Source organism: Rosa chinensis, chromosome 4, assembly GCF_002994745.2.
Source record: "Rosa chinensis cultivar Old Blush chromosome 4, RchiOBHm-V2, whole genome shotgun sequence".
Lineage (NCBI taxonomy): Eukaryota > Viridiplantae > Streptophyta > Magnoliopsida > Rosales > Rosaceae > Rosa > Rosa chinensis.
This window is the reverse complement of record NC_037091.1, coordinates 64,641,897-64,666,496: the sequence shown is the minus strand read 5'-3', so window position 1 is coordinate 64,666,496 and position 24,600 is coordinate 64,641,897. Positions and strand designations below refer to the sequence as shown.

General features: G+C 38.3%; 4 protein-coding genes across 4 annotated transcripts; all 4 read left to right on the top strand.

Annotated features, from left to right (window-relative positions):
- Positions 1–122: 122 nt before the first annotated feature.
- On the top strand, positions 123–4,684 carry LOC112198520 (putative clathrin assembly protein At2g01600). Its single transcript, XM_024339663.2, has 15 exons — positions 123–422; positions 536–605; positions 698–795; positions 1,193–1,331; positions 1,511–1,638; positions 1,899–1,991; positions 2,138–2,188; positions 2,369–2,434; positions 2,520–2,585; positions 2,740–2,820; positions 2,906–2,986; positions 3,206–3,382; positions 3,489–3,570; positions 3,678–3,784; positions 4,082–4,684. The coding sequence occupies exons 1-15, from the start codon at positions 333–335 to the stop codon at positions 4,433–4,435; spliced, it is 1,683 nt and encodes a 560-aa protein (XP_024195431.1). The 5' UTR covers positions 123–332; the 3' UTR covers positions 4,436–4,684.
- Positions 4,685–11,231: 6,547 nt separating this feature from the next.
- On the top strand, positions 11,232–15,877 carry LOC112196970 (myosin-binding protein 2). The gene is made up of 4 exons (XM_024337475.2): positions 11,232–13,330; positions 13,466–13,660; positions 13,747–15,116; positions 15,223–15,877. Exons 1-3 carry the CDS (start codon positions 11,563–11,565, stop codon positions 15,099–15,101), a joined length of 3,318 nt encoding a protein of 1,105 aa, XP_024193243.1. The 5' UTR covers positions 11,232–11,562; the 3' UTR covers positions 15,102–15,116; positions 15,223–15,877.
- A 2,036-nt stretch (positions 15,878–17,913) lies between these two features.
- Positions 17,914–21,544, top strand: LOC112199939 (cysteine-rich receptor-like protein kinase 10). Its single transcript, XM_024340934.2, has 6 exons — positions 17,914–18,240; positions 18,338–18,477; positions 18,964–19,174; positions 19,994–20,228; positions 20,357–20,507; positions 21,040–21,544. Exons 1-6 carry the CDS (start codon positions 18,177–18,179, stop codon positions 21,415–21,417), a joined length of 1,179 nt encoding a protein of 392 aa, XP_024196702.1. The 5' UTR covers positions 17,914–18,176; the 3' UTR covers positions 21,418–21,544.
- A 201-nt stretch (positions 21,545–21,745) lies between these two features.
- LOC112199940 (blue copper protein 1a) lies at positions 21,746–22,613 on the top strand. The gene is made up of 2 exons (XM_024340935.2): positions 21,746–22,084; positions 22,159–22,613. Exons 1-2 carry the CDS (start codon positions 21,919–21,921, stop codon positions 22,446–22,448), a joined length of 456 nt encoding a protein of 151 aa, XP_024196703.1. The 5' UTR covers positions 21,746–21,918; the 3' UTR covers positions 22,449–22,613.
- Positions 22,614–24,600: the final 1,987 nt, after the last annotated feature.

The following is a 24,600-nucleotide window of genomic DNA, read 5'->3' as shown; positions in this document are numbered from 1 at the left end:
AATGTTGGACCACAATTTGATCATGTCAATGATGACATCTCGACACAACACCGAAGCAGAGGGGGCCGCCAAAAAGCCAAAGAGGCTGGCCGGTCTTACATTACACCTATTGAAAAAAAAAAATAGAAAAGAATAAAACACCAACGACGCCGTTTCACTGCGATCCCCTCTCCTCCTTCTCGGCTTTCTTTGATTCCTTATTTGTCCTCCTTTCCTTTGTGATCGGAGAGAGAAACGAGGCCTGAAAGCCAAGTCACCGAAGCAACGACTGGTTCTGGTTCGATTTCTAGAGAGAGAAAGCGCCGCCGATCTAGAGAGAGAGAGAGAGACGAATGGGGACGCTTCAGTCGTGGAGAAAAGCCTACGGCGCCCTCAAGGACACCACCAAAGTCGGACTCGCCCACGTCAACAGCGATTACGCCGTAAATTCCACCCCCTTCCTTCCCTTCTCATTCATTCAAGGCGAAATTGAAATTGAGTTGAAAATTTTTGGTGTCTAAATTTGGATTTTGTGAATTTTTTTTTTTTTGGTTAGGATTTGGATGTTGCTATAGTGAAGGCGACGAACCACGTCGAGTGTCCTCCCAAGGAGAGACACCTCAGAAGTAGGTTTTCTCTTGTTCTTCATTCAGATCCGTTCGATTTTCGATTCTTTTGTGCTTGGTTGAATTTTGAGGAATTTTGTGTGGTGGTGCAGAAATTCTGTTTGCCACGTCGGCGATTCGTCCCCGGGCAGATGTTGCTTATTGCATTCATGCTCTTTCGAGACGATTGAACAAGACTCACAATTGGACGGTATTGCTGCTTTTGCCTTGTTTTGATTGCAATGTGATACATTTTGATTTCGGTTTTGTATTGGACTTGATAATGTGGTTTTCTTGGACTTCATTTGGGAATAGAACATGTTCTTGTGTGTGTGGATCTCGTTTTAGTTGCAGTAGGAATCCTCGCAGACGTATCTAAGTTAGTGCACACTATATGGCTATATGCTAATGTCGGTTGAAGTAGTGATAGGTCTAGCAGTTAGGAACCCTACTTTCGTAGTTGTTGTTGCACTAGTTCTTCATTTTTCCATTTAGTCTAGTGTGTAGCTAGTTAATGATGTCGTTGTGTAGTCGCAACTTGCGAAAGATTTCTGCATATGTCATCATCATTTTGCATTTTGTTTGATTTCCATGCTTGGCATTGGCAGGTGGCTTTAAAAACGCTGATAGTTATTCATAGGACTTTGAGGGAGGGTGATCCTACCTTCAGAGAAGAACTTGTAAATTTCTCTCAGAGAGGACGTATTCTCCAGCTTTCTAATTTTAAAGACGACTCCAGTCCCATTGGTGAGTTTCAACACCCTTAATCTCTCTCATTTTTCTGTCCTTCTATTTTGCCTTTCACTACTAGCTATCAATTCATGTACTTGAAATGATCACTTTGATTTTGAATTCCAAATTGTACAAAGTAGAAATATGCTTATAACTTTGAATTTATGTTTGGTTTCTTTTTCCCCCTTTTGTAGCTTGGGATTGCTCTGCCTGGGTGCGTACATACGCATTGTTTTTAGAGGAACGACTTGAATGCTTTAGGGTTCTGAAGTATGACATTGAAGCTGAACGTCTTCCAAGACCTGCCCAGGCGCAGGAGAAGGTACTTAACTACTTACCATATGAGCTATAGTACCTTTTTTTTATGACAATGGATAATATAGGAGCATTTTCTTTTAGGTAACTCATTAGGTAACCCGAACCTCATTGATGTGGGAGCATTAGTTGGGCATAAAACAGAAAGTTTTGTTGATTGATGTGGCAGCAATGCTAAAGTATTTTGGGATTTTTCTGGTTGTTATTGCTGAAGAATCACAATTCCATTCTTTTTGTTTGCTTATTGCCATTCTTTTATTCTCACAGGGATACAGTAGAACTCGAGAATTGGATAGTGAAGAACTGTTGGACCACTTGCCTGCTTTACAGCAGCTGTTGTATCGCCTCATTGGTTGCCGGGTAGTGTATCTTGAACTTGTGCTTTGTCTACTTCACCCAAACATGTTCTGAATCTTGATATTCAAGATACTGTATGGTGTATATACATGTATACGTGTAGAAAGTTTATGTGCAAAAAAAATTGATTATGCATTCTGAATTTGCAGCCAGAAGGAGCAGCTGTCATGAATTATGTTATACAGTACGCACTGGCGCTGGTATGTCTCACAATCACCCCTTTTTTTAAAATCTTTTTATAGTCCTAGATATCAAAATTGTTATTTTAATAGGGTATGGGGTACTGAAAGAAGCTTTAACCATCAAACTGGTAAATCTAGAATACCAGACAATTGAATATATTTGATTTTATATCTGACTGTTGAATCTGCAATGTTCAGGTACTGAAAGAGAGCTTTAAAATATATTGTGCTGTCAATGATGGAATTATAAATCTTATTGATAAGGTAGCTTGGTTATGTTATGTAAGCATATACAAGTGAACAAATGGCTTTTTGTTTCTTAAGTTCTGAAATTTGGTTTTTGTTGCAGTTTTTTGAGATGCCAAGACATGAAGCGGTTAAAGCCCTTGATGTTTATAAGCGAGCTGGCCAACAGGTTATGATACCCATTCATTTTGATTTTGTTTATAAGTTGATTAAATTTTTTGGGCTGGTCGTAAATTGGTTTACTTCAACATCAGTTATTGATGATTCAAGGTCAAGTTTCGATTTTTACTGCTCTGTTAATCATATCTTGTTCTTTGCTGCAGGCTGCCGGTCTCTCTGATTTTTATGAAATTTGCAAAGGGTTGGAACTTGCTAGGAATTTCCAGTTTCCTGTCTTGAGAGAGGTCTTACAGGGAACCCCTGGCTTGTATTTAAATCCCTATTTTTCTCATTTCCCATTGTATTCTAACTACCATTCTCATTTATCAGCCTCCTCAGTCCTTCCTTACAACAATGGAAGAATATATAAGAGAAGCACCACGGGCTGTTAATGTTCCAACTGAGCCATTGGTTAGTATATACTTCTTCTCTGTTTCTTTGCCAAAACAGGAAAACTTGTTGGTAAAACTATATATATTCCTGCTCTCTTTCTTGAACAAAATGATGCTAATCGATTTGTTTCTTTGGGCTTCCCAAGTGTTTTGAATTTTGATGCAACTGAAGTATAATTATATTTAACATCCAGTCATTGAGATGGAATATAAAACTAATACCTGGTAATATGAACAGCTTCTTTTGACATATAGACCAGAGGAGCCTCTACCTGAAGACACAAACTTATCTAGTGATGAACCTGAGCAGCTACCTTCAGACTTTCTAGCACAATCTGATGTTGAGACTGCGACTCCACCAACACCACCTCCTCCTCCTGCTCCTCAAAGTAACCTGGCTACTGGAGATTTACTGGTAGATGCATTACTATAAAGTTTCATGCTCTGCTCCTTTTTGCTCTTTGAAGTTTCTTACTTTCTGTATCCATTTTGTCTTCTCCGAACTTCTTTTGTGGGTGCAGGGATTGGACTTTGCTACAGGTGATGCATCTGCCATTGAGGAAAGCAATGCTTTGGCTCTAGCCATAGTACCATCTGAAACTGGTAATCATTTTTTTTCTTATTTGTTTATTTTGTCTTCACTTGTCAAATAATGCTATTTTGATATCTGATTCTGTGGCTTTGTATTGTCTCCCACTTAACAAATGCAGCTCCAACATTCAATGTGCAATCAAAAGATTTTGATCCTAGTGGATGGGAACTTGCCCTGGTCACAACTCCAAGTACCGACATTTCATCAGCTAATGACAGGCAATTGGTAGGCCCATCATATGCTTAATATAATTTTTGTTTTATCCTTTGCTCTGTTATCCATGTCACTGTTATTTTAATTTGTTTGGCCTGGGGCTTTTAGTGTTGTGACATGTTTTAGAGGCATCATTAATTGGTTATGAGTCTCAGATTTGGCAACTAATTTAGACTGGACATTGTGTATTATGTACTTTCTTCACTGTGAACCAGTGAACCAGTAACAACATAAATGGCAGGCTTTGAAGTAACCGGGATCTTCTGTATATCATTGTGTAATCAATTGCATGGTTTGAATCCTTTTCAGGCTGGCGGGTTGGACTCCCTTACCCTGAACAGCTTATACGATGAAGGCCAGTACAGGGCTTCTCAACAACCTGTTTATGGACAACCTGCCCCAAATCCATTCGAGGTACAAGATCCGTTTGCTTTGTCAAACAATGTTGCTGCCCCTCCTGCAGTTCAAATGGCGGCAATGGCTCAACAACAGTCCAATCCCTTCGGTCCGTTCCAACCCACCTATCCGCCGCCACATCAGAATGTGATGATGGGCGCAGCATCAAATCCTTTTGGTGATACTACTGGGTTTGGGACATTTCCTGTAAATCCTGTTCATCAACCGCAGACTAGCAACCCCTTTGGAAGCACAGGCCTACTTTGATGACACATTGAACATTAGAAAAGGTGTCAATCCACGCGTGAAGTTGGTTTTGATGTATTTTGGTCAGTATAGCAAAATGGGTTTTGGTATTTGGTCACTGAGATGGATGGAGTTCGGGATGAACATATATTTGATGTAAAATTCGGTGAGTGAACAGTAGATGTAATAATTAGTTTTATACAATTTATAAAATTTGATGTAATTGAAACTCGTCTCTCTCTGGCGCATTGCATTTTTAGACTTCATGTAGATTCTCTCGCCAGCTAACCGAACATTAACATGTATTAATTCAAAAATTGATTTGTGTTTATTAGGTGGCTGTACTAGTGTACTTATATAAGTGTGAGAAATTTTAACAATTATAATATGAAAACTTTCTAGTATCAAGTATCCAATAAGAACGACAGGCTCAAACTCTCAGTTTTTAAACTGCCTAAAAAGAAAAATACAGGAAAGAATAAGAAGTTGGGAGGAGAGGAAGTAAGAGCAGCAGGCATGGATTTGCTTAAGAAGTGCTCTAGTGAACAGCTTTGATCGTCTTTTTCATCTTCTTGTTCGCTGCAATGGAGTCTACTCGGTAGCTCAAGCTCTAGTTTTCCCTTTATTATCAGAAACTTCAACTGCTTATGGGCTCTCTCTATCAAATTACCTAACTACATAAATCTGCAATTACACTACTCTATGTTGTAGTAATAAGCCCATAAACTCTGGCCCAGCCCACAGACAACTCTGTTATGGTAATAAGTCCATAAACTCTGGCCTAGCCCACACTTAAATACAACAGGTTTTATCTCGATCCATCTGTCCCAACTCCCAACAAATTCATATTCCTCTGATTTCATTTGTCACGATCTAGGGTGAGTTCCACCGTTAGAAGCGAGCATTTAGGATTTAGGGTTTTAGAGTTCCGAAGATGGAAGATGGAAGATGAGCAAATCCGAAGATGGGAGGATTTGGAGACAGACTGCTTAACATGAGAGTTGGAATGGAGTCTCTGCTTTTTGTCAGTTCCTTTCATATGCAAATCATGGTACACTACAAGTCTCAATCCCTTGAGCTTTCAAAATCTCTTGTTTCTAGATTTTATGCCTTCTCCTTTGTTCACAGTTGCTAATAAGATTGAGGAACCTCTTCCTCGGAGTTTCGGTCCCTTTTATGATAAGTTTATAGACCAATGTGGAATTGATAAGACTCGTTTCTCGATCACTGCGTTTGTGAAATTTGCAGTTAATCGTAGCAATGGACTAGCTACTCAACTTAAGCTACCGGACTTCTGTACCCAAGAAGGATTGATGTTTGTTTCGGATGCATGCCCTTTCCTAAAAAATGCATGGTTGCCAGATGATTTGGTAATTTTCAAGACTTCTCACGTTATTCCACAGTTGATTGGGAAGTGGAAATTCTTAGAGAGCTTGGTTTTGGGATTTGGGATGTTGGACATCATGGACCAGTATGAAATGGATGGTAAGCCTGACTTTTTAGTGGACATTTCGGGGAGGTTTTAACGTTGAAAAATTTCGTCTGCCTTGAGGTTTTGCATGAAATTGTAGTGCAAATTGGCGCTCACTGCAAGCGCTTTACGGATTTAACGGTTTATCATACTAGTCTTTGTGAAGTTGAGGCATCGATGATTGTGAAGTTACTGCCAAATCTTAAGAAGTTGTCATTGAATCATTGTCGCATTGATCAGGACAGTGTTGTTAGTTTACTGAGGAGCTGCAAAGAGCTTGTGCTTTTCAATGCCAGCCAATTGAAGGCTTTGAAGAGAGTGATGAAGAAATATCAAAGTTTGGTTCTCAGATTTTTAACTTTTCGTGCCAGGGTTGCATCGGCGGTAATTTATTAATGATTCGTTTCAAAATAATTGATGTATGTAGGAAGTTAGTTTCTATGATGTTTTTAGTTTCCATGACTCCTATCGAGCCATAGTTTTCATTATGATTGTGTGACCCAACTGCATGATATAATATCCTTATGGAGCCTATATCACTTAATCTTAATGCCATGTACCCTATTTTCATGTCATATATGTCTAGATATTGAGCGAGCTTAACAATGTTACGTTCATTTGTTCATCTTGAATCTAAATAAAAGTGTTATGAGTGTGTTTATTAATTGTACCTTTAGATACGCTTGTATGGATTTCTTTATGTGATAGACTCTCTGTTTCAAAGATGCTGGGGATGACTTTAGAGCCACCAAGTTTGCTGTTTTGCCAGTGAATGAATTTCTGTTCCTCTTATTCAGAAACTATATATTGACTTCTCTGCGGTTTTCTTCTTTTCAATTTTATGCAAATAGATGAATGCTTTGTGCAGAGGCTTTTTATCTGAAGCAAAGATTTCCTGCACAATCTTCCCACCTTTTTCATATTGTCAACCAAGTAGTTTCTGTTTCATAATCCCAAAATTTACTATTGCTATGGTTTCTCCTCTTCTTCTTCTTGGTTCCTAGTTCCTACCATCTTCTTTGGTATTGGTGGCAGCCGTTGCTTTTGGAATTGGATGGAGAGAGATTTCATTGGTAATTTGTATGATTTCTTTACCTGTTGACCTTGCTACCAGACCATCTCTCTATTCTCTCGTCTCCCAATTGAGATCTTTTCCTTCATCATTACTTCTTTAGTTGTGATGTTTTGGGCCTCAACTTCTTTCTGGCCAATTCAGCAAAATGCACCCAAATTCCATTTCAAACCACCACCTAACAATAAAATCTCTCATGGCATAAGTCTCCTATTTATAATTGCGAGATCGTGAGTTCGACTCACAATAAATCAGTTGTTGTATATAAGTTATTTATTTGATCTAAAAAAAGAACATACAATAAGCACCTGACTCCCCATTTTTGGCAAAAATTGAAGCTCCTATGCTTTCTCGGTTTCTAAACCTCTTAATTAATAGTGGCTTGAATGCATTTTCCTTGAAATATAAGATATAATCATCAATGGTGACCCTGCAGGCACTTGGCTGCAACATGCCATGCAATTAAATCAGGATTTGAATCTTAGGTCAATTGTTGCTTGCGCAAGGGGCCAGTGGGCTCCTGGCAAAATAAAAGACACCATTGAGATTTAGGGGTCAAGGAAGAACAGCACATTGCAATGGCCCATGGGGGCTCAGTTATGAATTTCTTCTATTTTTCAGACTTTGGTTTTGGTTGGATATATACCTAATGCTTTAATCCTCTTTTGAATTTCCTTTTTCCAAAGTCGGTACTGGGTACGTATAGTTGATGTTGACTATGACAAACAAGGTTCTAAAGCATCATAACTGAACATGAACTTGTATTAGTCCAAATTGATTTGTGTTTATTTCGTGGCTGTACTTAAACAAAGGAACAAACTCTTATTAATTATACACCATCAAGAATTTTTGCTTCAACTAGTCAGAGATATCTCACACAGATTAGTGATCTTTTGGGCAGGCAGGAATTGCTGCTTGGTCTAGAAATACCAGTGCATGCGCATGAAAGAAGAAAAACGTGCACTTAATTTTGCCAGCAAAATATATGACAATAATTGAAGGCTGGCTAGCTCAAAACTTTGAGTTTTTCTCTGGTGAGAACTGAAAAGGCTTGTCATAAATACAGTGTTTGATTTCGATTATGCTACCTGCATTATTATTACTGTGTTGGTGATCTGAGCGTGTGTAAAGAAGTTATCAAAAGCCAAAGAAAAAGAAAGGGATCGAGGAGCTAGCAGAAAGTTAAAGGAGGAGAGGAAGAAAGAAGACGACACAGGGTGTCCCACATTTCAAACACACTCAAACCACCATCATGATCATCGCAAACACCACAAATATTTATGTTGATTCTCCCATTCCCCCATTCTTTTTCTTTGGCTTTTGATCAATTCTTCGATTATTGTTCGGAGACTTTGGAATAGTTGGTATCCCATGATTTGTGTCACGGCCAGCTGTTTAACAGAGTATGTATTTGCTTTCTCAAATGTGGTCTTAAATTCTTAATCATGGCTAGGGATCCTAAGCTAGCTTAACTAATTAGCAAAGCTAAGAGCCTAAAGCTTGTGAGCATTCTTGTAGTACATGCCTTTAGTTGGCAAAAACTAAAGATTATGTGGTGGGCTTCCTTTCCTATCCTTGGAGTTTGAGATGCTTAATTGGAGCTACTCATCATTACTTGCATTTTATTAGCACTAAACAAATTCACTAGTATGCTCTCTCCTTATGGGCTATATATTTGATCTTTGAGATGCTTGCCTGGTGTTCTTTTATTGTTCCTTCATTAGCTCTGATGTCTAGTAGTAATGTTAAGAATTTAAGACCGATTATTTTAGAACGTGTAGGTTAGAACTTAGCTCTTTAACTTATAAGAGGTTAAACTTAGAAACTAAGTTCTAAACCCTAATGAATAGGATAAAAAAGAACAAGAACACTAATCCAAATCAAACAATCATTCAACATGCACGTTATCAGACAAACTGTCACATAAAATTTACGATATACAACAAACTTACTCAATTTTACACCAACATTAACTGATTGCACAAAATAAAATCAAAAGTAAGAATTTATACCGTCAATTAGTTTAAAGGTAAGTCTTGATATAAAACAACCCAACCTGGACCTAGAATGGCTTCAATTTAATTTGATAATTGTAACACAGCCACTTAGATTCCTACAGAAATTGGTATACCTACCTTATCTAAACAGGACTGTTTAGAATTAACAAGATTTGGACAGTTCAACCAAATACATACATATAGCATATATATATATATATATATATATATATATATATATATATATATAGTTGGAGAATATATATAAACCCTTTCATGCAAATTGGAAAATTTATAAAGGAAGAGCTATTCTCATTTCTCAATACGAGGAGATTTTCTTATTCTTGTATTGATTCTAGTGACCTAAATGAGCCATTGCTCCCTAATTGGAGAATTGATGAAGGTTTAAGAGTTATCATTGGAAATGGAGATGGGAAATATGCTAGCAAAGGGATAGGATTATATAAAGGGTCCAATCCTATATATTACTACTGAAAGAGTAAGCAAAATATATACTTTGTCAATTAGAAATATGATAACGTTGTAACCACGCAATAATGTAGATGATGCTTGCCCCAATCTGCCAATATATATTGAAAGATATGGATGCTATCTAATTAAGATTAGTCGCCAAATTTGAAATTTGTGATAGATTTCAAATTTAATTAGGCTATCTGGCTGCAGGAGGATGATTGTGGTTTTGGATCCCATTGATTATTTTGTATACTATATTTTATAATACATGATTTTATTTATAAGGCAATGTTCTAGATTATACAACATATTTAATTGGAAAATTAAGCAAATACATAAGATTCTTTTTGTGGTGGACGAACAAACTTAGAGGTAATAAAGGAAAAGGGATACTTGTAATCAACTTTTGAAACAAAGTTCGCCTTTAGAGCTCTACCAATAAACTTACTTTGGCTTTATATTTTGTTTTCACAATTAGCAAGTGACTCTCAATTCTGAAGTTACCCCTGTACCTTAGGTGAAATATCCATACAATTGGTACAGCCAAGTCTATATTTGTGCCGACTACAATGGTAAGGGATAACCTATAGTTGGGATTATTAGTTTGTACCATATAAGAGTCGATTTTTATGCCATACAAGTTCAGATTCGATGCTTTATATTTTAATAAGTTAACCGAAATTCAGTTATGATACTATACTAAATAAGCACCAAATTCATTTTATTCCACAAACTGTCCCTAAAATATGAAATGGAGATATTAGTATGATATTTCTACCTAATTAGGTTTTTTTTTTTTTTTTTTCCTAAACCATAAACCATAAAAAATATTTATCATGTAAATATTGCTCCTAGCTAAGTGAGTTGGTGTTTGCTAGGGGTGGCCACAAATTAAGAGCTTAATTATTAATTACCACACTATTAAAGCAAGGGGTATAGCAAGGTATGGCGATGGACCTTTTCTTTTCAATTTGTATCATGCAATTCGGCGCTGCCGCAATTGAAAATAATAATTAATAGCTACGTTTTATAATTTTTAAATTCAATAAAAATATAAATTCAACTATTTAAAGAACACACTAACATTTTCTTTCACCGATTAGAGTTAAAAACACCCTAAAAATGCCTAAAATGAAAGTATCAACTTAGGTGCAAAGCAGGTCCAACTTGCAAGGCAAGTACTCTAAATTAAAAATAGCTTGAAATCTTCAATACACAAAAAGAAAAGGAAAAGAATGAGGAGGAGTTTTCATATGGAAAAAGCTTAATGGGAAATAGACCCTTTCCATGATGAACTGGAGCATCTGGATCCATAATGTGACCCACACCTTACTTTGAGAGTGGTCCACCAACTCAATGGTCTGTGCTCCATGGGCCACCCCCCCCATTCTCTTTTCTTGACCCAAAGTTTTTAAATTAGGCTACCAGAGCTGTCAAAGAATCAAGATCCAGTCTCTGGTTACATAGAAAATTCTATCTCCCTTCTGCTTTTACTGCAAATTGATACTTCAATTATCAATCAATTCAATGACTTAATCAAATACACTCCCATATTTTAATACCCAAATTCTCATATCTCCCATTTATAAGTAGGAGATCTGAATTCGACTCAGAGTTGAGTAATTTGTATATTTCGAGTTATTATTTGAGATAAAAATATATATTACGATTCTTATCCTCTGATATTATTTGATACGATAGTATTAAATTTCTTTTAAATGTCATAAATTCAGAAAGTATTATCTGTTGTATACTTAAAAATTAAACAAAACCATAACTCATTTCCTCAGCAATCTAGTGATACACATCATTCCCTTTGCTCTAATCAGCTACTAGTTGAATGCCAATTGTCACTTCCTTCTGTAAAAAAGATCCACAAAAAAGAAGAAGAAAATATCACAGATGTTTCTTCTTCAAATTCTTCAAAAACATTCTTTGACTCAAATACCATTTTCTTCTTCTCTTCTCAGCTCCAAGTCTTCTCTGGTTGCCATTTCCATATCCCATTCAAACCACCTCTCTCTTTGATTCTCTGTATTTATTTTCTTCCTTCATCTGCTACTCTTTCTCTCTATCTTTTGTATATATACCAACCTCACAGTTACCACTACAGAGTGTGCTTCAAACTCCATCAATGGCTGCCAACAAGTTTGCCACCATGTTACACAGAAACACCAACAAACTCACTCTGATTCTCATCTACGCAATCCTCGAATGGGTTCTGATCCTCCTCCTCCTTCTCAACTCCCTCTTCTCTTATCTGATCGTCAAGTTCGCCGATTACTTTGGCCTCAAACGACCCTGCCTCTGGTGTTCTAGGCTCGATCACATCTTCGAGCCCGGAAACAAGAGCCACAGCTCTTACAGAGATCTTGTGTGTGAAGAACACGCCAATGAAATAGCCAAACTTGGGTTTTGCTCGAATCACCAGAAACTGGCTGAGTCTCAAGATATGTGTGAGGATTGCTCATCGCAGGAATATTCTCAAGAATGGTCTAACAAGTATGCTTTCTTTCCGTGGATGAAGCAAATTGGGATGATTCAAGGCGGCGATGATGATAAGGAGATTAACGATAAGGAGTGTTCTTGCTGCGGTGTGAGCTTGAGCCACAAGCTGTACCCTCCTTGTATTCTGCTCAAGCCTTCTTGGGGGGTTTTGGATTACGCTCAAAAACCGATTTTGAGTTCAGATGTAGGGGTTGATGCTCAGACTGAGGAAGGTGATCAGTCGGATCAAAGTGGATCGGATTATGTGGCAGATCAAAATGGACATGATGAGGGTGTTGTTGTTGTTGTTGTTCAAGGAAATAGGGGAGAGAATTCGGTTTCGGTTTCGGATGTTGATGGATGTTGTGGACAAAGAGACTCTGATGCAGAGGAGAAGAATAATTCAGCATGTTGTTCTGTTTGTGACTATGTCTGCAAGGAAACGGAAACTGAGGCCAATCAAATTGAAGACGAGGCTAATATGAATGTCTCCATGGATGATGGTGATGATGGTCGAGCTCAAATTCAGGCCAGTTGTGATGAGAATAAGTCTCGTGGGAGTCTGCATCAGCATCTGGAGTTCTACATTGATCAAGATGATTGCCGGTTGGTTCCGGTTGAATTGGTTGATTCTCCTGCCACCATCGAGAGGCAAAGTCACCAGAATTATAAGGTGGAGGAAGACCGAGCACATAGTGATACTCAAGATGTTATTCTGGATTTCGACATGCATTTCGAGACACAAGCCAAACCGGTTGTTGAGTTGTGGCACAGTTCAGATGAAATTGTGGAATTACTTTCATCCCATGAGAGTAAAGAGGAGAGCAAAGTTTCAGTTCTTGACTCAAAGGATTTAGATTTCGATATGCATTTCAAGACACAAGCCAAACCGGTTCTTGAGTGTTGGCAGAGTTCAGATGAGATTGTGGAATTACTTTCATCCCATGAGAATAAAGAGGAGAGCAAAGTTTCAGTTCTTGACTCAAAGGATTTGGATTTCGATATGCATTTCAAGACACAAGCCAAACCGGTTGTTGAGTGTTGGCAGAGTTCAGATGAGATTGTGGAATTACTTTCATCCCATGAGATTAAAGAGGAGAGCAAAGTTTCAGTTCTTGACTCAAAGGATTTGGATTTCGATATGCATTTTGAGACGCAACCCAAACCGGTTGTTGAGTGTTGGCCCAGTTCAGATGAGATTGTGGTACTTTCATCCCATGAGATTAAAGAGGAGAACAAAGTTTCAGTTCTTGACTCAAAGGATTTGGGCCAGAATGGAGAAGAAGTTGAAGAAAATGAGCAAGCTGAAGATACTACTAGTACTCAAGCAACATCAGCCTCTTGTCATGAGGATGACAGTCAATCAAATGCTGCTGACATAGTAGGAAGAGACATTGATTCAGATGTTCTTCAAGGTACACAGGTCTAATTTCATTTACTTATAGTAATTTTTTGCTCCTGTCCCAAACAAAAATTGCATTCAATATTGAGTTCGTACTATTGTTTCTTGAATTTAGTGAAATAATCTTATTTTTGGCCAATGTATGCAGCAACAACTGAGGATGATGACATCCATATGCGGAACGATGAGATTGATACAGAGGTCTCAATAGGGACTGATATTCCTGATCATGATATATTCAATGAGGATATTCAATCAGCTCATGAACTTCTACATTCTTATCCCAGTGTGCAAGAAGATCCTTCTACAAGTTCTCCCAATGCTGAAATTGATGATAATCATGGTAAGCCTCAACTTTACAACTTATTATATTTTTCAATGTTGCAATCGTAATTGTATCTCATAATGTTCTTTATTGTTCTGTATTAGGTGCTAAGCAAGAAGAAGAGTTTCTAGAATTCAAGACCTTATCAGTTGAAACAAGTGAGAAAGAACAAAATAGTTATTTCTCATTAGGTTCAGAACTTAATGAGATTGAGGAAGAGAAGGTTCTTCCTGATACACCAACTTCTATAGACAATTTCCATCAGTTGTATAATAGAATGCTACTAACTGAGAGAAGGGAATCGGGAACAGAAGCATCATTGGATGGAAGTGTAGTGAGCGACATTGAATGTGGTGATGGAGTCCTGACTATGGAGAAGCTGAAATCGGTGTTGAGAGCTGAACGGAAAGCTTTAAATAGAGTATATGCAGAACTTGAAGAAGAGAGGAGTGCTTCTGCAATAGCAGCCAACCAGACAATGGCAATGATAAATAGGCTACAAGAAGAAAAGGCAGCAATGCAGATGGAAGCTTTGCAGTACCAAAGGATGATGGATGAGCAGTCTGAGTACGACCAGGAAGCTATGCAGCTCTTAAACGAGCTCATGGTAAAGAGGGAAAAGGAAAAGCAAGAACTTGAAAAGGAGCTAGAAATATGTCGAAAGAAGGTCCAAGATTATGAGGCCAAAGAGAAAATTATGATTTTGAGGAGAATGAAAGAGGGCTGCACAAGAAGTAGGACTTCATCTGGTCCTTGTAGCAATGCTGAGGATAGTGATGGACTTTCTATTGATTTGAATCATGAAGTGAAGGAAGAAGATAACCTCTCGGGACATGAAGAGAGTAGCAATCAAAACACACCAAGGGATGCGGTGTTATATTTAGAAGAATCTCTGGCTAGCTTTGAGGAAGAGAAGTTATCCATTCTAGACCAACTCAAGGAATTGGAAGAGAAGCTTTTGACCTTGAATGACGAAGAGGAAGAAGAACATTACGAGGATATAAAACCAATTGATCATTTCTTTTCAGAGAATGGGAATGGCTACCATGAGAATGGTGATGTTGGCGGTGAAGAAAATGGCATTGCAAATGGCCACTCCAAAGAAATGAATGGAACACATCATCAAGATAGAAAAATTATGGGATCAATTAAGGCAAAGAGACTTCTTCCACTTTTCAATGAAGCTGAAGATGAAGACGAGGAGTTGAATGGAGATGTAGAAGGTTATGATTCTGTTGCATCACAAGATCACAAGAAATTCGCTATTGAAGAGGAGGTTGCGCATGTCTATGAGAGACTACAAGCACTTGAAGCAGATAGAGAGTTTCTAAAGCACTGTATTAGCTCCTTAAGGAAAGGTGACAAGGGATTAGATCTTCTCCAAGAAATTTTGCAACATCTTCGTGACCTGAGAAGTGTGGAAACCCGTCTAAGGAATTCGGGAGAGGGTATCCTATAACGACTTCATTCACAGGTAAAATCGTAAGCCTTAGATCCAAATTAAAATGTCAAAGTTCTTAGTACAATAAGATTGAAACTGCATTATTTGTCAGTTAATTTTGTATGCTATATATATGCAGATTGCTTGATTCGGGTTTAAACAACTGCAAATATAGATACTTGATACACAAGTCATAAATGGAATTCAGCAGTTTCAACAAATTCAAATGGGGATTCCCTGGATGGAGAGGGAAGCTCATAGCAGTAGTCTGTCTGGTGGAATATGGTAGACTACAACACGTTCAAGTCTGCCATTTTTTCTTACTACTTATTGAGTCTAAGTAAACCCAATTTTTTGTGGGTTGCGCCCATCAAACACCTTTTAGAAGGTAAAAGGAAGTTGATGAGTGTGTGTGTGTAGGAGATAGTGAGGTGAAGCCACTCTGTCAAGTAAGTTTTTTATGGTGTGTGAGAGAAAAGGCCTGGTTTGCAAAGCTGGTGTGATCCAACAAAGATTCCAGTGCCAGGTACATAGCATTAGTTTATTAGAGAGATGAGGTAGACAATTAGTACAGGCACTCTTTTTTGTCATTTATTTAAATTTTGTTGGTGGGAAAGGAAAAGTTGGGGGATAACTAATCCCTTTCTTTTCCTTTCTTCTGGTCTTTGCATCATTTCATCATATGATCTGGGTTTGTTTATTATTTGAGGGCAGCAGCAAAGTTGAGGAACTTGTATACTACACTACTACATGTAATCCATTTTGTAAGTACATAAAGTGAGTGTTTGTTTATACTGGGTTTGTCTTGGAGTTTACCTCATGTTCATATGTATGAAAGTTTTATAAAATGTAAGAATGAGAATGGAGAGAATAGGGAACTGAAAGTCGTTTTCGATGTGGGAGTATGGTTGAAGCATATAAACAAACGAGTCTTGGTAGGTATGACAAAGCAACATAAGATGATTGCCAAAGACAAAAAGTCAGTGGTTTAACAGCTAAGGGTATTGTTGAAGAAAAAGCTTGCAGATGTGGACAATGTGGACAACATAATCATCATTATGAGCTCCATATGGTCAGTGAGAATATATATTGTGTTTCATACTTTGATTTGCTGCTGATTTACGCTGCTGATTTACTCTTCATAAATTATCATATCCTTTGCTTGCTGCCGCCCCTTCTGTCATTTAGAAGAGACTAACATAGATCCCCATGAAGATGTTGTAGATAAACAACCATTTTATGAGAACTTTTGCAATGTCTTGGAGTATAAGATAATATTACGGCATGATAATTTTGAAAACTTTTACCATATCAAAGCATGTCATGTAATGTTTGTTTGTTTGATTTTCTTTTTCATTGTATTCAATGGTTTAAAAACTAAGAGCACTGGCCGCATACTACGGATGATAAATAGACCCTACTTCCACAACTCATCTGCTGTGTAATTTCTATAGACGGGGGACTTTATACATCTTTTTTTGAGAGAAAAAAAGAAGAAGCAAATAATCTTTTTTCAAAGCATCTATAATTCTATATTCTCCCCTGAAACTAGTCAGTTACTTGATGGAGAGGATTAAAACCCAATTACGCTAGCTAGCTAGCTTATTCTTCCCACGTGCATACCAGATTTATATATTTCTCACGTGGATGATTACCGATTACTTTTCTTTCTAATTATTGTTTGTTTAATACATGCTATGACTTTCGGCGGAGTTTCAAACCCAGTTAACCAGATATATATCTTTCTTATCATGCTAGGTTGTTCTAATAATTCAATATATATATATATATATATGGTTGCAGTAGGTATATTTTCAATACCTTTCAGGGTTAATTTCTCTTGACTCCGAGAAACTTTGAAGTACGGAACGTTGATAAAACCATTATGGGTTTCAGATTGCGTAAGGACCAAGGAGAGTCAGCATTTTAGAAGAAACTTCCCAGCTATAAATGATAAATAGACCAATGTGCTAAAGGGAGAACCAAGCTAGCTAATTACATTCAATGGACTCTTAACAAATGTGAAAGAGCTTGATTGGTTAGCTCTGAAGTCAAAACCATAGAAAGTAGGGTAATGAATCACTTGGTCCCTTTTAACAAGACGTTTCCAAGATGTAGTCAAAAACCTATCCATACATGGAAATTAAAAACGGGATTGCAATTCAGGAAATATCGGGAGAATGTTCAAGATGAACTTTAGAACCAAGTTAGGCTCCTAGCTCCTTCCTATGAGCAACAATAGTAATCTGTTTATAAACGGAGATTCAGTCCTGTATTGTTTCGATTTGTTAAAAAAAAAAAAAACTGTTTGTGCGTCTGATTCTAACAAAGAGAGATCATTTAGACCCAATTTTGCTTCATGCACTTGAAGAAAGGTGTTTCTTTTACTTTTCATTTCTATCACGAAGTAAAAGTAAGACAGAAAAATAAACTAAGAATTCATAAACAGAATGAATTAATGCTTTAGCTAGCTAGATTATCAATCACACGTGTAGTTTTTTGTAATCCTTAATGTCATGTATTCATGATTCCAGTTATTATATATGATAACAAAATCATGTCGGAACACCAAGAAAAACATGCATTTAGCAACAAATTAAGAAAAGCCAAACCCTCGTAGAAGTTGGAACAATTATATATGTTATCAACGATTAACCATACATTCTTCAACCTTACCCTAAACCCCAAATCATGTAGACTCTCTGCTGAGATCGTCACTTTCAAGTGTTCAAATGCTTCATTCACTGCTTCCGTCATATCGGGTGGGGAAGTCTGAGTTTCCCTCCAACAAAAACTAGAATCAATCAATATATATGATAATAATAAAACAACCACCAAGTCAATATGGGCGTCAGCGAGTCAACACGGTGCAATGCTTCCAAACATCTTACATCTCTGTTGCGGTCCTCATGTTCCACAAAACACAGAGGCCAACAATCATATTCATTATTCACCAACTTCTCACCAAAAACCTCAAAGGATTTGTAGTTCAGATAAAAACGACATCCCACTACATCATCATCACCAGTAGATCTCTCTGTTTCGTTTTCTGGTCGATTCCTATATGGGATGTACTAAAATCCCCAGAAGATCATGACCAAGTCCAAGAACTTCCTCAACAATTTCATCAAAACCTTCAGGTTCGGCTCAAGCAAAGGTAAAGAGCCAAACCCAGAATCCAGTTTCTTCAATTTCACTTTCAAGATATCATCTTTAATGCTTTTGCTCTGTTTCTGTTTCTTTTGATTGGTCAGATGGCCATAATGAAGAGGACTTGGAGAAAATTGCTCAACAGGAACAGAAGGTTTTCACTTTTGAGACTTTGGTGGCTGCTACCAAGGATTTTCACCCCGATAATAAGCTCGGACAAGGCGGATTTGGGCCGGTTTACAAGGTTAGCTCCGATTGAGTTTTGGTTTGACTATTCTGTATTTTTGCTGAAAAAAAAAAATTAGAGAAATAAACCAGTCAAGTCTTTCCGAACCTACATTTTCTTGTGGAATTGTCTTCAAAGATTAATTTTGAGCTTGTGGAAGCGGTCCATTGTTTAATTTAGTGATTATTGTGGTTATCTAATTCTTATGGAGTGTGAAGAAATCTTATCTTGTGGTAATTACAGTTGTGTTAGCATTCACTGAAACAAATTTTTCCCTAGTATCACCCCTTATAATTGTAAACGAATACTGTTTCGAAGAGTTCGTGGTTACTGCTTTGAAGATGCTGTACCATGAATCCCTCATGTTCTGGTCTTCCTGTTTGTGCATTGCAAAATTACAATGAGACATCCCACCAAGCTTGTGCATTGTTATAGAGACCCTTAAGTTTCCAAGGAGCATTCTTATTGTAGATTGTTAATGAGCAAAATGGTGATTTCTTATAGGGGAGATTGCCTGATGGTAGAGCTATTGCAGTGAAGAAGCTGTCACAAAGTTCAAGTCAAGGAAAAAAAGAGTTCATGAACGAAGCCAAGTTGTTGGCTCGCGTGCAACACCGCAATGTTGTGAATTTATTGGGCTATTGTGCTCATGGGGGAGAGAAACTACTTGTATATGAATATGTCGTACATGAGAGCGTTGACAAGCTTCTCTTCAGTAAGTACTGCTAAATTCTTCTGCACTCAACTCATTACTTTCAGATTCTTATTTGACAACTGAATGATGAATAATGCAATCTTGTTTAGGTTTCTAGTTACAGATTAGTACTAAGTTTATGGTGTTTGATTCAAGTATGAATCTTTTGAAGTATTGGATCTGCTAAAGGCTGTATTGCTATAAAATCTAGAAACTTTATGTCTTTTTTCTTGGTTCATATTAATTTCAATCCTAACTATGAGCAGCTGAAATTTGGAAGAAACTTAAACTTTCATGGATCTCATGAATCTTCGCTAATAGGTTGCTTCAAAAAATAGTCCAAACCTTTTCAGTTTGATGTTCAGCATTAGATGTAAGCCTATTCTTGGAGCAGGTCTAAGGAACATTTTCATCACAAAAAAGTTCTGGGCTTGGCATTTGCAATCTGTTGACATATTTCTCTCTAATGAAAAATTATTATGTCATTAGCGTAGTCTTCAAGTTTAAATTTGCTCTTCCCATCTTGCACTTTTTCTTATTCTTAAGCTTGTTATTAACTTGACACCTTGAGAAATAGATAGCTCTCAAGACCTTGACTTTATCCACATTCTTTTATCCCAAGCAAAACCCACCAAAAGGTTTTGAAATTTGCACAGGCTTGCCAAATCAGAAGGAATTGTCTACTCCATGTCAACCCCAGGACTTTAACCCCTAAAATTGACTGACAATCTACAAATAATGCACATATTTCTGTCATGTTTATCATACTAATTCTTATTTCATCAGCTTGAGTTAATAGTCAATGGATCTTAACACCTGATTGGTATGGTATTGCTACAGAACCGGATAGACGACAGGAGCTTGACTGGAAGCGGAGGTATGATATAATATGTGGCGTTGCAAAAGGTTTGCTTTATCTTCATGAAGACTCGCACAATCGTATTATACACAGAGACATCAAGGCCAGCAACATTCTGCTTGATGATAAATGGGTCCCCAAGATTGCTGATTTTGGCATGGCTCGTCTCTTTCCTGAAGATCAAACGCACGTTAATACGCGTGTTGCTGGGACCAAGTATGTTATTCTCATATGCCCCAATACTTTATACCTTATATGTGATTAGTCAGATGTGCAAGTGTTTGGGACCAGCTAGCACAGTTTATTGATTTTAATACAGACCTGTTTTAATATGTTTGAAACAGTGGGTATATGGCTCCAGAGTATGTCATGCATGGACATTTATCGGAGAAGGCCGATGTATTTAGCTTTGGTGTGTTGGTTTTGGAGCTTATCAGCGGCCAAAGGAATTCGTCATTCAACTTAAATGTTGAAGCGCAGAGCCTTCTTGATTGGGTAAGATCATATATCAACACTGTCCTTATCAAAATTCTCTGGCAGGTGCTGCACAAAAACTTGGTTTTTATGCTCTTTGTACCATAGTTATGGTGGTGCATCTTTTTTTCATGCTCTTGAACCTAAAGCTCAGTTTTTGTGCTCTTTGTACCAGTCATGGTGGTGCATCTTATTTTCATGCTCTTGAACCTAAAGCTCAATCTACATCACACATTATCTATTAGGTTCATTGAACATTTCTAAACAAAAAGCAGAAGAGACACATTGTACTAAAACACAGAGCTTTTGCCCCACCCTATGGGTCATATTTATGGCCACCCATATGTTGCCCTTGGTCAAATAGTTAGTAGCAGGTGACATGAGGAAAGAAAAAGTGGTAATTAGATTCCGCATCACATCACCAAAGGAAAAGTCTTGAGAGAAACTTGGGCCTGTTTGGGGCTTCTTTTAGAAGCGAGTTTTCATTTTAGAAACTGTAAAATTTATATCAAAAACTTCTGCTAAGCCTAAACAATGTGTGCTGTTGCTGCAGGCATACAAGCTGTACAAGAAGGGGAGAAGCTTGGAGATGATGGACCCAACATTAGCACCATCCGCGGTCACTGATCAAGTAGCAATGTGTATCCAGATAGGGTTATTATGCATACAAGGCGACCCCCAGATCAGACCCACCATGCATCGCGTGGTCGTGATCCTATCAAAGAAACCGAGCAATCTTGAAGAGCCAACTAGACCTGGAATACCAGGATCAAGATACAGAAGATCTCACAGACCAGCTGGTTCATCTTCCACTGCTGGGACTTCTGGTGAATCAAATTCTCATACATTCGGATCGAGCTTTACCGCAACTGGAACCAGTTCGGCAACCCAAGTTGTACAAGACCGGGGGAAACGTCCTATGGAGAGTTAGTTGTAGTATTATAGGAGGTTTTGTTTATTCTTTTTCATTGTAGAAATGTATAATTCTTGTAATATTATTGTGTAAAAAGTTGAAATGTGAAATGAATTACAGAGAGACAACATACTTCACAGAGAAATCTAAACAAAACCAAAGCTCTGTAGCGCAGAAGCACTCTCTCACTCTTCTCAACTTAATCAGAGCTTATGAAACAAAGAAGTCACTGTAGTAATGTGAAATGAGTCAAAGCATATTATTAAGCCGAACCGTGTTGCATGGCTACATAGTATGAGATCGAAAAGGCATAATGAGCCGACAGTATCTTATTAGGAACATAACAGAGTCCGTGTAGAGGTGAGCCGACCATGGGCGGTCTTCAATTCGACACTTTCGATGAGTTTTTACAAAAGGAGTGTTATAAATAGAGCCTTCAGGTCTCTTGTTTGATATCCCATTCCAAGAGTGATCAGGATACTCAAGAAGATATACTATCAAAGCTGGCTAGTAGCTCCAATGGCTTCGAACAAACTTGTGACCTTAATCGCCGCTGTTCTGATTCTTCTCCCTGCGATAGCCATGGCGAAAGATATCGTCGTCGGAGACGATAGCGGGTGGAAGCTGAATTTCGATTACCAAGTTTGGGCCAAGGACAAAGTATTTCAAGTTGGTGATACACTAGGTACTGATTTCTTTTTATATCCATAACGAAGTTAATGTACTAAACTAACATCATCGAGGTTGATCATTTTACAGTGTTCAAGTACAAACCTCCTACTCACAATGTGTACAAGGTGGACGGAGCTGGGTTCAAGGATTGCACTAAACCGGCAGCAAACGAAGCATTGACTAGTGGAAATGACAAAGTAGAACTGAAAACCGCCGGAAAGAAATGGTACATTTGCGGCGTTTCCGATCACTGTGATCAGGGGATGAAGCTTACCCTTAACGTTACGGAGAAGTCTTCTGCGGCTCGTGGGATCATCTTCCCCCGAAGCCAAGTCTTCGGGGTCGCCATCTTTGCCATCGTAGCAATTGTGATGTGATCCACTCGTCCACCAAATTCGATTCAGCGTGTATGATTTCTTGATTTTAGTCCAAAAAATAAGGAGTTATGAGTAAGGGCGAATTCAAATTTTGCCTACTTGTAAGAGATGTGTATTTCCGAATTCATTTTAGTAGTTCAAATTAAAAATACGCTATTGTTACAATTCTTCTACTTTATTATTTATGTTGCTTTTTTTTTTTTTTTTTTTTGAAATGGGGCTGGTGCGGCTGCCCGGAAGCCTTGATTAATGAAATTGCAGAATATATGGGGGGGGGAGGGGTGGACATAGAGCCTGAACCCCATATTACAATAACCATAAAAAGAAAATCCTGAAATAATATCAGGACTCTCCACAAAATCTATGAATTCTAACAAGCACCAATTAGCAAAGAGTGCACGAATGACTACTCCATTTGCTTTGACATAACGGTGACATACCGAAAAGATAACTATAGAACGAAGAAGCATAATTACAAATAGCACAGCTTTCCCATTATGTTGCCTCACATAAATAAATCCGGCGGCACTCAGTTTCATCCTGCTACTAGGAGGTTGCGTCCACTTGATCAAGCAAATAGTTCACCGCCTCGCTAGGCCAGACAAGGCGCACTGAGTGTGCATACCGAGACTAAGTCCACGTCGCCCTACCAAATAATGGGAGGGACTTATTGCTGGCAATAAGCCACATATTACTAAAATTAAAAACAAAGCAACATACAAGAAAAATATAGACAAGCTGGGCCAAGAGCCAAAGCCAAAACCCAAGCCCAAGCCCAACCTCCATCTAGCCCAAGGCCAAGTTGCAGACTACACTGGCCATAACAACACCATCCCGTTTGCATCTCCCTCACCGTTCCATCACCGACCGCGCCACCCACTTTGCAGCAAGCGAACGCATGTCGACCCATTAGCCTTTCATCGTTCCCAACACACTAGAGAGACACGCTGCCTCTCCCAAACCTTCCCCTCTCCAGATCAAATCCACAGAAACCGAACCCGATCGAAAAATTTCGATCAGATCCAAACCCGACAGAACTCAGCCTCGCCAACCCCTCCAAATTGAATCCCCATGACCACTTCCCTTTCCCGACGCAACGTCCAAGCAAACAGGACAGCAAGACCATCACCAAGCAGCCTATACTCCGGCTGAGCTTTCTGCAGGACAACCCACCACCAGACACGAGGTCCCTCTCTGGCCCGTCCGACGACAACGCCACGAGGGCGTGCCGTTGGACAGCGTATAACGTTCTCAGTTTAGATGCAAGCGCAGTGCGTTTTCTCTCTAGGTTTTCTCCAGGATTCAGCTTGTGATTGTATATTTGTTTTATTATTTATGTTGCTTTGATATATCAAGATATAGGACACCGACACGATGAGTGCTTTTGTGATTTATTTTGATCGAGGGAACAAAAAGGGTTTCCTTAGTCTATAAATTTGATTTAGTAAGCAAACCTTTTTTTTTTTAAGTAATAATTTCATTTCTAAGCAACTCAAGCCAGAATGGCACAATACAAATCCCTTATTGGGGTAATTAGGTACAATTACATTTGAAACAATTCCGCTCTTTTATTCATAAGCCTAGCATAATAAAATCTAATCTAAACAAAAGATGATAGCATACGAAAGCTTCTGATGCCAATGCGCTCAATTGCGGTGCATCAGAAAACTCTCATTGCCTAGATGTATAGAAAATCAATCATTATGTAGGCTAGAAAAAAAAAACTGAAACAGAACCTCACATTTTCTCCTTGCCTTTAGGGTTAGGGCTAGGAGACTTACCCGAATAGAGAACTTTCAAAACATCTTCCGCGGGAACTTTTGTTATCTTTGGAGGGTTTTTGTTCTTTGAACCCAATGACCTACCTCTTTTCTTCTTTGAATCCCCTGGACTCGAAAGCAATGGAGTCTTATTTGAGACAAAAAGGCCCTCCAGGGCTTCAATTAAACCTAAAGCTTTGGCTGTGAACCTAATTGGCAGTTTCAACTTTTTCCAGGAGCATCATCATGCTGGCCATCAAGCAGACCTGTACTCTTGAGTTTCTTTGGAGACACACGGGGGGATGCAGGCCTTCCCCGCTTTTCTACCTGAGGCGAAACCTCCTTTCCTTCTTTCTCCTTAAGTTTTGCATTCATCGTGTCTGCCTACTGCA

Coding starts and splice junctions, on each gene's coding strand:
- LOC112199940 (XM_024340935.2), top strand. CDS start 21,919: ATGGCTTCGAACAAACTTGTGACCTTAATCGCCGCTGTTCTGATTCTT. Junction 22,085..22,158: donor TCAAGTTGGTGATACACTAG/GTACTGATTTCT, acceptor ATCATTTTACAG/TGTTCAAGTACAAACCTCCT.
- LOC112196970 (XM_024337475.2), top strand. CDS start 11,563: ATGGCTGCCAACAAGTTTGCCACCATGTTACACAGAAACACCAACAAA. Junction 13,331..13,465: donor TGATTCAGATGTTCTTCAAG/GTACACAGGTCT, acceptor CAATGTATGCAG/CAACAACTGAGGATGATGAC. Junction 13,661..13,746: donor TGAAATTGATGATAATCATG/GTAAGCCTCAAC, acceptor GTTCTGTATTAG/GTGCTAAGCAAGAAGAAGAG.
- LOC112198520 (XM_024339663.2), top strand. CDS start 333: ATGGGGACGCTTCAGTCGTGGAGAAAAGCCTACGGCGCCCTCAAGGAC. Junction 2,435..2,519: donor TTATAAATCTTATTGATAAG/GTAGCTTGGTTA, acceptor TTTTTGTTGCAG/TTTTTTGAGATGCCAAGACA. Junction 2,586..2,739: donor ATAAGCGAGCTGGCCAACAG/GTTATGATACCC, acceptor TCTTTGCTGCAG/GCTGCCGGTCTCTCTGATTT.
- LOC112199939 (XM_024340934.2), top strand. CDS start 18,177: ATGACCAAGTCCAAGAACTTCCTCAACAATTTCATCAAAACCTTCAGG. Junction 18,478..18,963: donor GATTTGGGCCGGTTTACAAG/GTTAGCTCCGAT, acceptor GATTTCTTATAG/GGGAGATTGCCTGATGGTAG. Junction 19,175..19,993: donor CGTTGACAAGCTTCTCTTCA/GTAAGTACTGCT, acceptor GTATTGCTACAG/AACCGGATAGACGACAGGAG.